The sequence below is a fragment of the Narcine bancroftii genome, chromosome 3 (genome assembly GCF_036971445.1).
Source record: "Narcine bancroftii isolate sNarBan1 chromosome 3, sNarBan1.hap1, whole genome shotgun sequence".
In the NCBI taxonomy this organism is placed as follows: domain Eukaryota; kingdom Metazoa; phylum Chordata; class Chondrichthyes; order Torpediniformes; family Narcinidae; genus Narcine; species Narcine bancroftii.
Window position 1 is genome coordinate 230296795 of NC_091471.1, and position 13758 is coordinate 230310552.

The window sequence follows — 13758 nt, forward strand, 5'->3', positions numbered from 1 at the left end:
ATGTAATGGACACAGCCCAGGACATCACAATAAAACTCTCCCTACTATTGAGTACATCTACAGGGAACACTGCTGTCGGAGAGCAGCAGCAATCATCAAAGACCCTCACCACCTAGCATATGCTCTGTTCTTGCTGCTGCCATAGGAAAGTGGTATAGATGCCACAAGATTCACAGGACCAGGTTCGGGAACAGCTGCTACCCTCCACCATCAGACTCAACAAAAAAAACTCAGACTCATTTAAGCACTCTTATTTGTGTACTTTATTGAGTCAGGGGAACATAACTCAGTCTTCTTCCAAGGCTCAGTAGTGGAGAAGGTCAAATTCCTTAGTGTCAACATCTCCGAGGATCTGTCCTGTCCTCCATGTTGATGCAATCATGAACAAGGCCAGCCACTGTCTATACATTTTGAAGTGCTTAAGGAGATTTAGTCTGTCACCGAAGACTCTTGAAAACCTCTGCAGGTGTACCATGGAGAGCATTCTGGCTGGTTGCATTGCTGTCTGGTAGAGAGGCGCCAACTCTCAGGACAAGAATAAACTCCAGAGGGTTGTTAACTCGGCCTGCGACATCACAGGCACCAAGACTTCACTCCATCAAGGACATCTACATGAGCCGGTGTCTTTAAAAAAAAAAGCAGCCTCTATCCTCAAAGACCCCACCACCCAGGCCATGCCCTCTTCGCTCTGCTACCATCAGAAAGGTGGTGTAGGAGCCTAAAGACGAGCACTCAGCTGCCATCAGATTCCTGAATAATCAATGAACCAAAGACAGTGACTTACTTGTTATGCATGTGACAAATGTCCTATGATTATTCTTTAGTTTAATGTTAAACTATATTTCATATTTATGTCTTAGTGAGGTTATTTTGTGAGATTGGTTCCAGGGGCACAAGACACCATATTTCTATTTTAAAAACACAGAGATTCTTTGAAGATGGCAGCTGACATCATCTCAGACAGAAGTCTGCTGTGACTACAGTTGAAGCAGAGATGAAAAGATGTGATGATGGCTCAAGAAAAGAACAATGGACTGTTTACTTAAGAAGCCATTTTACTGGCTAATTATAGACAGCTTGGAAGCAACGCTCTTGCAGGAGAGAAACATCAAACCAAGACAATTACTGATTTTAAGTTTTGGAAGACAAAGATTAAATTATGCTTTTAAGCATGAAGATGTTAAAAGGTTCAGAAAAATTTCAAATACTGTTATGATATCATACCATGTGACAGGAGAGATTTGAAAGAAGTGCATTATGAAAATCAGGGACAAAGGGGGTCAGTTGAAGAGGCCATCCTGTTTCAATAGGATTGAAAAAGCAGCCACCAATTCCTTTAAAAGGAGGAAGGCTAAAAGGAGGAACGCTAAAACTGGTATTTTAAAATAAAAATAGCCACTCCGACAGCCTTAAAGAGGGCAGCCTTGTACATCCATGGAAAAAAAGGATTAAAGAAATAAATCATTGTGGAAAACAGACTCTGTAACTCTTAGGCAAAGATAAAGAGGGGAGTTTATGAAATCATTCGTATGAAGAAACATTGCCCTAAAAACAGCTCTACAAAAGGAGGTTGCAAGTTTTAAAGAGGTCTGAAGACATATTTCATAATTATTTCTGAACTGCAATTTAGAAATCTTCAAGTTCAACACAAGATGTTGGATACTGAAAATTTGACTTTTCAGAATTATGCCTAAACTGTAACAGTTTAGAATTTGGCCACACACATACATTTCACAGTCGCGCATAGTGGGGTTAAGTTTAGAGCTAATAAGAAAAATGCTATTAACAGTTTAATAGAAAACTTATTTTGAATTGACCATTGTCTGTTCCTTTGTTAGCTCACAACAAAATTATTTAATTTGTAACAGTACCTTGTTATTTTTATAGTAAGGCGGTAAGATGGTTGTAATATGAATGTTTGCTCTGTGATGCTGCAGCAAACACCGAATTTCATGACGATAAATCCGGAATAAACGCTGTAATAAACTACGGGGGGAGGGGGGAAGCCTCGGCCTTGCCTGTGGTGCTACCCGCCCCCTTCCATCGGCCACGGCCACACGAAGACCCCGGCAGCGCTCCCCCCCTCAGGGTGGCCCGGGCCTGGGCCCAAGCCGCTACCTCCTCCGCGAGCCGAATGCCATCGAGGGAGGGCGGTCCGGGGACCGAGACTCACCTCCATGCCCAAGCCGCTTCATCATCGTCCGTGAGGGGGTGCAGCCCGTTACTGTGGGAACGACGCTGACGTGTTCGCGTTGACGTCACGGCGTTCTAACACCGACGCTGGGCGCCGTTGCCCCAGGAACGAGGGGTTCTCGGAGAAGGGAGGTTGCGGCCTGGTATCCGGGGTTAGAGGTGAGGCGCCCTGGGCGTGAAGGTGTCCTGGGCCGGGACGTGGGTGGAGGGAGTTTTGGTGCGGCCTTTGGAGATGAGCGGGCTCCGGGGGAGGAAGGCGAGCGGCACAAAGGTCCGGGGCAGGGCCGCCCTCCAACGTGTGTGGGGGGACCTGTCAGATGGGGTCCAACAGGGAAGAGAGGCCCGTCTGCAGCGCGTGTGTCCGGTACAGCTTTTCTCACCCCGCCTATATTGGTGGGAGCATCAATCCGACTAGGTGAGGGCCGGCGGATTGGGGACAGGGAGATGGGCACGTCACGGGGCCGGGTTAGTGGGTGGGTGACGGACAGGAGAGTGTAACAGAGACAGGGAGGGCTGCAGGGAGCTGAAGGCACTACAGAGATAGGGAAGATAGGGAAGGGTGTAGGGGACTGGAGAGGGTTACAGAGACAGGGAGGGGTGTATGAGAATGGAGGGGGTTTCAGAGACCGGGAGTGGTATAGGAGACTGGAGGGAATCACTGAGACGAAGGGGTATGGAGGACTGCAGAGGATCACAGAGACTCGGAGGGATGTTGAGCATCGAAGTGGGGGTCACAGGTACAGGGGGAAGTGGAGGGGACTGGAGGGAATTACAGAGACATGGAGGGGTGAAGGACCGGCAGGGGTTTACTGAGAAAGGCATGGGTTGTAGGGGATAGAAGGGGTAGGATACTGAGATATGGAGTGGGTGCAGTGGACGAGAGGGTGACAGAGACAGGAAGGGGTGTCCAGGACTGGAGTGCATTACAGAGACAGGGAGGGGTGTGGTAGACTGGAGGGGTTCAGAGACAAGGAGGAGTTTACAGAGATGGGGAGGGGTGTAGGGGACCGAAGGGGTTCACAAAGATAGGGAGGGGTGTAGGTCACTGGAGGGGGTTATAGAGACAGGGTGGAGTGTAGTAGACTGGAGGGCATTACAGAATCAGGGAGGGGTGTAGTAAACTGGGGGGGGGGGGGTTACAGAGACAGGGAGAGGTGTGGGGGACCAAAGGGGGTTAACAAAGACAGGGAGGGGTGTGGGGGACTGGTCGGGAGTTACAGAGACAGGGAGGTGTGTCGGGGAATATAGGGAGTTACGGAGACATGGAGTTGTGTTGGGGATCGGAGGGGGGTTACAGAGACACGGAGGTGTGTTGGGGATCGGAGGGGGGTTACAGAGACACAGAGGTGTGTTGGAGATTGGGGGGGGTTACAGAAACATGGAGGTGTATCGGGGTTCGGAGGGGGGTTACAGAGATACGGAGGTGTGTCAAAGTTCAGAGGGGAGTTATAGAGACACGGAGGTATGTCAAGGATCGGAGGGGGTTACAGAGACAGGGAGGGGTGGCGGGGACCGGGGGGTGGGGGGGAGGGTTACAGAGATAGGGTATCTGTGCCCTTCAGCCATTTCTCTGTGCACCAGAAACGTGTGGAATCTGCACCAGAGCCACAATGTTTCATATTTTGCAGCGGGACAGACAGGTTGCAAACTTTGGCCACTTTTACATGTTTGTTTTTAATTAAAATGTGTGCATTGATGCATTGGAGAAAACAAATGTAATCTTTTCATCCACCTCATGGTTTTTTTGCTCAGGATGGTGAGTGACATGGCTTCTGGCGTCTGGGTGAAGCTGCTGAAGGAACTGGAGGCAGAGCATGTGGTATGTTGAACAGAGGCATAAGGGAACAGGGTTCCAGAGAGCTTTTAGCACCCCCACCTTTTCCAAGCACATTACACCACAAGCCAGATCCTTGCAACACTACAGCACAAAAAATAGGTCCTTCCAGTCTGTGCCAATCTATGAATCTGCCTCTTGCTGTCCTTTTAATGTACCTGTAAAAATCCTGAGCATACTCCTTTATGTTGTCTGCCAAAGCAACTTTTCTCCTTGTTGCCTATATGTGCTTCATACCCCTCTTCTTCTGAACCAGATCTCCAATACCCTTCTAAAACCAAGGCTCCCTAGGCCTGTTAATGTTGCCTTTAATCCTGACAGGAACATATAAACTCTGGACTCTCAAAATTTCACCATTGAAGATCTTCCACTTACCTCGCACATCCTTGCCCAAAAACAACTTGTTCCAATCCACACATTCTAGATCAGGGGTTCTCAATCTTTTTCACATACCACTTTAAGTAATCCCTATGCCCTAGGTGCTCCCTTCAAATCTTGTTTAAACCCACCGGAGCAATACTATTAGTCCCCCTCCAGTTCTGATGCAAACTGTCCTGTTAGAACAGGTCCAACCTTCCCTGGAAGATGATCCAGAAACCTGAAGCTCTTCCTCCTGCACCATATCTATAGCTACATGTTAAGCTGCATTATCCTCCTACATCTAACCTCACTATCATGTGGCTCGGGTAGGAATCCTGAGATCACTACCCCGGAGGTCCTGTCCTTCAACCTAGCACCTAATTCCCTGAACTCTCCTTGTAGGAACCCCTCATCCTTCTTGCTCACATCATTGGTCCCTATGTGGGCCACGATATCTGACGGCTGAACTTCCCTCCTGTGAACTCAATCTGAGATCTCAGACCCTGGCACCAGGGATGCAACATACCACCCACGATGCTCAGTCTCTTCCATAGAACCTCTTATCTGTCCCCCTAACTAAAGAATCCCCTATCACTACAGCTCGCTTTTCTCCTTCTTTCCCTTTTTAGCCACAGGACCAGACTCTGTGCCAGAGTCCTAATCATCGTGGCTTGTTCCTGGGAGGTCCCTCCACCTCATACAGTATCCAAAATGGTATACTTGTTATTGAAGGACACAGCCACAGGTGTACCCTGCACTGCCTGCCTGTTCCCTTTCCCTCTCCTGACTGTCATCTATCAACCCTCCTCCTTCCTCCTAGGTGTGAGAGTGTCCCTGTAACTCCTGTCTATTACCCCCTCTGCTTTGCAAAAGATCCGGAGTTCATCCATCTCCAGCTCCAATCCTTTAACTCGGCTTGTCGGGACCTGTAGCTGGATGTATACTGCTCGCTTCCCTGATGACCCATGTTCTGCATGAACATTCCCCTGCCTTGGCTGCCATTCCCACTGTTTATGAGAAGAGGAACCAAATAATTGATATCTAACACCTGCCCTTACCTGTGTCTACCTGCTGAATCCCTTTCTTCCTACTATCCCTTGCCTCTTACCTGTTCTCCCTGAAACCTGTTGAGCCTTACCACTCTGACTCAGTCCACTCTGACGATGACCGCTCTGCTACACAGTCCCTTACTTTTATAGGGTTACTCAGCTTCTTCCTCATCCCTTTTACATTCTAACTGCTGCTGCTCCCCCAGTCACTTGACCTGTCTTGCTCCAATCAGCTACTTCCTCCAATCAAGGCAAGTGGAATGCTGGCATTTATTTCGAGATGGATAGAATATAATTCCTCGATAGAATATAATCCCATGGTAACTGTAGCAGTAAGCAAATACTGTTACAGCACTAGCAGTCGGGAATGGGGTTTGAATTTTGTGCTGTCTGGAGGAGTTTGTACATTTTCCCATATCTGCATGGATTTCCTCTGGGTTCTCTGGTTTTGTCCCATTATTTAAAAGATAGAGAATTGGGTGGCATGGACTCGTGGGCTGAATGAGCCTGCTACCTTGCTGTAGGTCTAAATAAAAGCAGGGATGTAATGAGACCTTATGAAACATTGGTGAGAGCACAGATTTGGGCTCCATATCAAAGGAAAGGTGTGTTGGCTTTGGAGACAGCCCAGAGGAGGTTTACAAAGATGATCCCTGGAGTGACGGATTTTCACGTAAGAAGAATTCGAAGGCTCTGTGATTGTACTCGCTGGGTCTAGACGAGTGAGGACAGGGACCTCATTGAAGCCCATGGAATACTGAAAGGCCTAGATATAGTGGACGTGGAGAGAATGTTTCCTCTGGTAGGGGAGTTTGCGACCAGAGGGCACAGTTCCGGAATACAAAACATCCCTTTAGAACAGAGAGGAGGAATTTCTTTACACAGATGGTGGTGAATTTGTGGAATTCATTACAGTGAGTGGATGTGGAGGCCAATTTGTTGGGGATATTTAAGGCAGAGGTAGGTAGGAAGGGAATCGAGATGGGGGTGAGAAGGCAGAAGAATGGGGTTGAAAATTATACTAAACCAGCCATGATGGAATTGAGGGCGAGTTCGATGGGCCAAATGGACTAATCCACTTCTGATCTTATTATTTAACAGTCAGTAACAGATATCACGTCTGTGAACTTCGCAGCATCAGGAGAGGTTTCCTCACTTGGATTTTAAATTGGTCCCCGTGTGTCAGAAGCAACCCCAGCTCCTAACGCCTGGACATCACTTTCCCCACCTGCATTTCCAAGGTTGGGTTAGCTCGCTGCCCACGAAGCACCCGAACAATGGAGAATTCTCTGACCATAATCCCCTGCAGTCAGCAAGGGGCATCACAGCCACTGTTCTGAGTTCCTTAGGAGTTGACAATGCAACCTGGGTAAGAAGCTTGTTGGGGACTGAAGGCAATAAGGCTCCAGGAGCAGAACACAGGACTGGGTCCCAGAACAGAGGAGTCTTGTGGTTCCAGGGCTTGCAACGCCCGGCTAGAGAATGTTTCTTCCCAGTTCCCGGCCCTAGATTTAACCCGCTGCCCAACTCTCTGTGAGCCTCCAACAGGCTGAGCATGTGCTCTGCACCCCTGGGCAGGATTGCAACGATTTATCCCCTGGTCACACCCTCTTGTCCTCACAGCAATGAACCAATTTCAGTGCTCCGACTGCGAGAAGAACTTTAAAAGGACGTGTGAATTAACAAAACACCGGCGTATCCACACTGGGGAGAGGCCCTTCAGCTGCCCCGAGTGTGGAAAAGGATTCACCCAGTCCTCCAACTTGCGGCGTCACCAGTGGGTCCACTCTGGGGAAAAACCATTCATCTGCACTGAGTGCGGCAAGGGCTTCAGCTGGCGATCAAACTTGTTGATCCACCAGAAGATTCACAGCAGCGACAGGCTGTTTGTCTGCCCCAATTGTGGGAAGGGCTTCACCCAGTCCTCCGACCTGCTAACCCACCAACGGATCCACACCGGAGAGAGGCCGTTCATCTGCTCCATGTGTGGCAAAGGCTTCACCCAGTCCTCCGACCTGCGGACTCACCAGCGGGTTCACACTGGGGAAAGGCCATTCATCTGCCCCGACTGCGGGCAGGGCTTTGCCCGTTCCTATGGCCTGCTGATCCACCAGCGGGTCCACACCGGGGAGAGGCCGTTTGTCTGCCCTGAGTGCGGGAAGGGCTTCACCCAATCCTCCCACCTGCTGACCCACCAGTGGGTCCACACTGGGGAGAGACCGTTCATCTGCTCTGAGTGCGGGAAGGGCTTCACCCAGTCCTCTGAACTGCTAACCCACCAGTGCGTCCACACTGGGGAGAGGACTTTTGTCTGCCCTGAATGTGGAAAGGGGTTCACCCGGTCCTCCCACCTCCTGAACCACCAGCGGGTCCACACCAGGGAAAGGCCATTCACCTGCCCTGAGTGCGGCAAGGGCTTCACCCAGACCTCCAACCTGCTGACCCACCAGCGGGTCCACACTGGGGAGAGGCCATTTGTCTGCCCTGAGTGTGGAAAGGGGTTTGCCCGGTCCTCCAACCTGCTGACCCATCAGCGTGTCCACACCGGCGAGAGGCCGTTCTCCTGCTCTGAATGCGGGAAGGAGTTCACACACTCAAACAGCCTGGTGAGACACCAGCAAGTTCACACATAAAGTGTGCAGAGTGTAGAATATTTAAACATCACTCACTCAAACATCAGGAGGGACTGGAGTTTTGTGGTTATTGAGGCAACAAATAATGGTATTGTCAATTTGCAGTTTGTTTTCAAGTTTATTGTCACACATTCCAGGAGGCAGCAATAGAAATTAGTCCAGGCCATGTTATATTTAAATTATTAATTAACAATAATATAACACCTTAACTAATTTATCTAAACTTATCCCCCAACTATGCATGAATATACTTACTTATGGTCAGGGCCACTACAGCTCAAGGCCCAATTCTTGGAAGGCAGTTCAAAGTTCACTTTCAGAAAATCCCAATGTTGACAAGCAGATTTTTAAATCAATTAGGCAGACACAACACGCAGGCTTTAGTTCATTGGTTTTCAAACTACCCCCTAAACTCACATCCCATCTGAAGCAATCCCTGTGCCATAAGTTCTCTGTGATTAGTAAGGGATTGCTTCAGGTGGTATATGAGTGGCAAGAAAAAGTTGGAAAACCACTGTTTTAATTGTACTTCATTGACTCGTTATGTGCACATTTTCATTAACTCCAAAAGAAATGGGTCAATGACAATTTTTTCAAGCAAAATATTTCAGTAACAATTGGGTTCTCAACCTTCCGTTCCCACTCACATCCCACCTTAAGCAATCCCTCACTAATCACAGAGCACCAATGGCATAGGGATTACTTAGGGTGGAATGTGAGTTTGAAAACCACTGCTTGAGATGGATGTGAAGCAGTTTGTGAAGTAGGAGAGACTGGATGACAGATTGTTTATAAATTTACAAAATCTTTGTTGAGAGGGTTCCAGACCAATGCCCTTTTTAGATGGGTAGCAACCAAAACTCCCTCTTCTTTGGCGTAGGGGACACAAAGAGTATGATATTCACAAAGCTTCATGGATCAGCTGTTCACAGTGACCCTCTCAATCGACACAATTGAAAGACAGTATTTTCCTGCTTCCAGAACTCTATCCATGAGTCAGTGACCTTCAGTGTTTGGTCACAGAGTGCTATTCTCATTCCCCTCTAACATGGAGAAATCAGACACTGTCCTTTCACCACACGAGGCCACATTCAGCACTGTATCCCTTCAAAGGCTGCTTCTGCAAGTGTTGTATCTGTACAATGGCCACAACTCATTCCTCGATAACATGGGGAAATCAGACAGTTTGTCCTTAATTACACGCAAGGCCACTTTTGTTCTCTATTACTTCCAAGAGCTCTGCACCCTCCACAGCACTGCTTTCTTAAAATGGATCTGAGTAAACTCAGTACTGTCTTTGTTGTCACATGGTCTTTGCACGTGCACTTCCTCTCTCTCCAGATGTATCCATTTTAGGAAGATGCAGTCTTCAGCCTGCTGTCAGTTCACTGTCACTCACCAAAGCCTGAAGGGTTATGTTACATTTGTTCTCTTAATGTGGCAGTCCCACACAAATGAAAATGAACTGAAAAATGGGAGCAGATAATACCTCCCACCAGCAAAGAACATTTTGAACTGCAAGAGCAAAATTTTAATGACAACCTGCAATATTTGAAACAAGACATTCACTATTTACATAATACAGACAAATATAAAATTTTTCAGTTATGTTGCAAACATAACATCTTGAAAGGCAATCAGAAAATTTTTTTTACCGAACTTTCTGTAAAACCCAACCTCCTTATGGTTTCTTACCCGTGGAGATGGGAAACTCAGAAATTGTCTGAACTTTTACCTGAACAGGCACCAACTTGCCCTGACCAGCAATATAACCAATAGAAGACACAGTAGCATGGCCAAATACACTTTTAGCTAAATTGACAGTAAGGTTTGCTTTGGAAATCAATCGCTCGAACTCAGACATTTGTGTCATTCCCTGTCACGCAATCAATATAATCATCTATGCTCTAAACCTTGAGTTATAGAATTAATCGTTCTTTGGAATGTCCCTGGAGCATTTTATATGAAAACATTATTTTCATATAAACCTGAAAAGATAACAAAGACAGAAATTTCCCTTACTCTATTAAGGGAACACCCCAGTAACCTTTCAGCAAGTCCAATTTTGTAGGAAGCTTCACCTTTCCAACCTTGTCCACCCAAAGGATAGAATAAGCATCTATCTTTGTTTCAATGTCTGGCTCACTGCAGTTCAACCTTACCCTCTACATGGTCATTTCCCAATAATAATGAGACCCCCACTCCACAGGTAAACCTGATCAGATCCCAATCACAACAGGTCCATTAACTAAAACTGATTTCAACATGACACTGTACAGTATCATGTCTTCTGGTTATGTCCTTCTCTTTCTAATTTTTGGGAAGGGGTGTTTTGTATCTTGTCTTTAGTTCTTAATGTTACTCTGATCCCAAATCCTTGTCTTGCTCTCTTTGGAATAAGTGGACCTACTGTTTTGATGTTGACTGCTTCACAATCCCATGTTGTTCCCCTCACCTCCCTTATCACAAGAAGGGCCACATTCATGAGGTAGAAAGATGCTATCCCTCCCACATACCCAATGGTTGTCTGATGTGATGGCATTTTTGACTTTGGAAAATATTAGATGTTCTACTACGGAAATGAATCTTCATTTCTTTATGGGTTCTTGTCTTAATTATTTTCAAAATTTGTAAATTAATTAGTTTTTTTTGTTTTTGACCTCATTGTTTACCTTCTATTTTTATTATTCATAGTGAACTGTTTGTGTTAAGTCAGGAGGGCATTGATATTTAGAAATTGGCAGTATTTTTTTTATTTGTTAATGTAACAGGTTTAATACCATTTCTGTTACTATAAAGACTTGTTAATATTTTAGAATCAGGATTTATTGTTATGAACAACTCATGAAATTTCGTGTATGCGGCAGAATCACAGCAAATGTTCTTACAAACCATCTTACAACATCACTATAAAAAAAATTAAAATAATATTGCACAAAAGGTAAGGCAGTGTCTTTGGTTCATTGATTATTCAGGAATCTGATAGCAGCGGAGAAGAAGCTGTCCCTGTGTCGTCTTTAGGCTCCTGTACCTTTTTCCCAATGGTAGCAGAGTGAAGAGGGCATGGCATGGGTGTGGGGTCTTTGAGGATAGAGGCTGCTTTTTTGACCCCGCCTCATGTAGATGTCCTCAATGGAGTGAAGTCTGGTGCCTGCGATGTTGCAGGCTGAGTTAACAACCCTCTGGAGTTTATTCTTGCCCTGAGAGTTGGTACCTCCGTACCAGGCAGTGATGCAACCGGCCAGAATGCTCTCCTCGGTTCACCTGTAGAGATTTATGAGATGCTTCAGTGACAGACCAACCCCATCAGACACCTCACAAAGTATAGCTGTTGGCGGGCCTTCTTTGTGATCAACGTGGAGGCTCCAGGACAGACACTCGGAGATGTTGACACCCAGGAATTTGATGTTCTTGACCCTTTCCACCACTGAGCACTTCCTCCTGAAGTCCACATCCATCTCCTTGGTTTTGCTGATGTTGAGCGCAAGGTTGTTGCCATGACTCCACTCAACGTGTTGATCTATTTCCCTCCTGTAAACTTCATCATTTCCGTTTGTGATTCTGCCAACAAATGCGGTGTCATTGGCAAACGTAGTTGGCCACACAATCATGGGTGTATAATGAATAGAGCAGTGGGCTAAGCACACATCCTTGGGGTGCGCCTGTGTTGATGATCAGTGAGGAGGAGACATTGTTTCCTATTAGTACTGACTGTCTACTGTTAGGTTCCTATCCAACATTTATTTGATGAAACAAATAAAAATATTGAAATGAGAAAATTTCACTGTCCAGAGGTATTGACTCTGGGCCTCCTCCCAAACCTCAGACCAAATTCATGTCACCGTGGCAGTCTCATCATCAAACTTCAAAATGCTGTCCATCACGAGTGACTGGGTGGCCACAGAGTTTCAAAGGATTTCCACTCTCTTGTGGTGACCCATCCCCCAATGAAACCAAATACTCTGGCACAAAAGATTGGAACTCCTTAATATTACCAGCAGGTCTGGAACTCTCATGGTTTCCAGGTTTTCCAACATTTTTCAATACAGGCAACACAGGTGCTTCCTCCTTTTTGCTCTTTCTTCTTAACACAGGACAACTTGTTATCATAACAGTGGCACTGGGGACCCAAAAGTTTTTACCTTTTCTTGCTTTCCTTCATCTTTACTCCAGCACGACTTCCCAATTAGTTTTCTAACTTTCCTCATTACTGTAAGGGATAATGGAATGTGAGGAGTCAAGCAAGTGCTAATTAGGAATGAATTATGATGGGTTAAATAAGGGTGAAGTAGTGGAATGTGAGGAAGGGTTAACCAAGTATAATAAAATAGGGGTCTTCAAAAACAGGATAGCAAGTAGATAGATTTAGCAAGTCCTGGGGGTTGATTAATGAATCAGAACAAAGACATGACACTTCCTGGTAAACAATTTTGCAGAAAGGCACATAAACTGATAAGAAGTTAGAAGACACAGTAGGCAGAATTACCTAATGCTAAATCAATCCAGGAGGCAGAAGAATGTTAAGGGGGAAGGTACTTCTGTACTGAAATGGAATGTATAAAAAGTTGGGTAAGCCCCAGTATCTGCGTGTATTCCCAGGGTAAGGGGAAGCACCCAACTTTGCATTGTAAAATAAATGTTCTTTGTTCTCAATTTTTGTCTCGAGTGAAATTTGTGAAGGCACCTCTGCTTCTCACATTACCACTCCCGAAGGTTTTACTCGGCACAAATTCAACCCTCTGGAAAGCTTCACTTGGCACAAACTTAACCCTGTGGGTTAAAGCATACTCATCCGCTAATTCAGTGGATTCCTGCCCAAGTTTCCATTTCTCTCTCAAACTGTCTTTGCCTCTCGGTTTTCTCCCATCTGTTTTGCTAACTCAACCTGACTTTGTTTCTGGGCTTCCTCCCTCCACTTCTGGGCTTCATCAGCCTCAAATCTTCTTTGCTTTTCTGCAAACCTAAGTTTTTTCTAATTTGAGCTCAACCTGCTTTTGTTATCTCCCCTCCTCTCTGCATCTGTTAATCTTACTTTTTCTCGCTCAAGTTTTGCTAATTAATTTTGTTTCCCCGAATGAAATTGTTTCACCTCCTCTTCTCCAAACTTCCCTTTGTGACAGAGTATTTTGAGGTGGCTTGGGAGGAATTGCGAGATAGGTTGCGCACACACACGCATTTTAAAACACAGAATTTTTGCAGGAGCAACAAAAGTATCAACATAAAGCTTGGCCTGGGAGAGCATGTGATTTTTGCAAAGCAGACTGAACCGTTTTGTTCTCAGAGGGGGAAGGTGTGAAACAGAGAGAGGAGTCTTGAGGAATTAAAAGTCTGTCATCCTGAAACTCCAGTCCTTTGGTATTATTGATAGTATATCAACTTTAATACCATAAACATTTTGCAATGGACAAGCTGCTAAAGCCGGACAAGCTAGATGTAGGACCACGAATGCCTGATGCCTGAGACCAATTCGAGCTCTGGCTTATCTGCATCAATGACTTCTTGCACGCCAGTGCTCAAGTCATGGGTACTGTCGATGACAAACTACACGCTGCAATCAAGGGTCAGCCACTGGGCCTACCCCTTTGTAAGGGATACTGGAATGTGAGGAGTCAAGCAAGTGCTCATTAGAAATGAAGTATTATGGGTTAACTTAAGGTGAAGGGATGCTGGAATGTGAGGACTCAAGTGT

At 46.1% G+C, this 13758-nt stretch overlaps 2 protein-coding genes across 3 annotated transcripts in view; one reads left to right on the top strand and one right to left on the bottom strand.

The window, feature by feature from the left end:
* The window catches only part of LOC138758204 (zinc finger protein 229-like), a 22886-nt gene extending 20253 nt beyond the window's left edge, over positions 1–2633 (bottom strand). The window contains exon 1 of the mRNA XM_069926804.1: positions 2174–2633. The gene's annotated coding sequence lies outside the window, so the exon portion shown is untranslated. The remainder of the gene's footprint in view (positions 1–2173) is intronic.
* Positions 1957–12722, top strand: LOC138758205 (zinc finger protein 432-like). 2 transcript variants are annotated; one of them, XM_069926805.1, is made up of 3 exons: positions 1957–2352; positions 3946–4012; positions 6538–12722. In XM_069926805.1, the coding sequence occupies exon 3, from the start codon at positions 7062–7064 to the stop codon at positions 8067–8069; it is 1008 nt and encodes a 335-aa protein (XP_069782906.1). In that variant the 5' UTR covers positions 1957–2352; positions 3946–4012; positions 6538–7061; the 3' UTR covers positions 8070–12722. The 2 variants fall into 2 exon arrangements, with proteins under 2 accessions (XP_069782906.1, XP_069782907.1); XM_069926806.1 differs by lacking the exon at positions 1957–2352 and adding an exon at positions 2363–2608.
* Positions 12723–13758: the final 1036 nt, after the last annotated feature.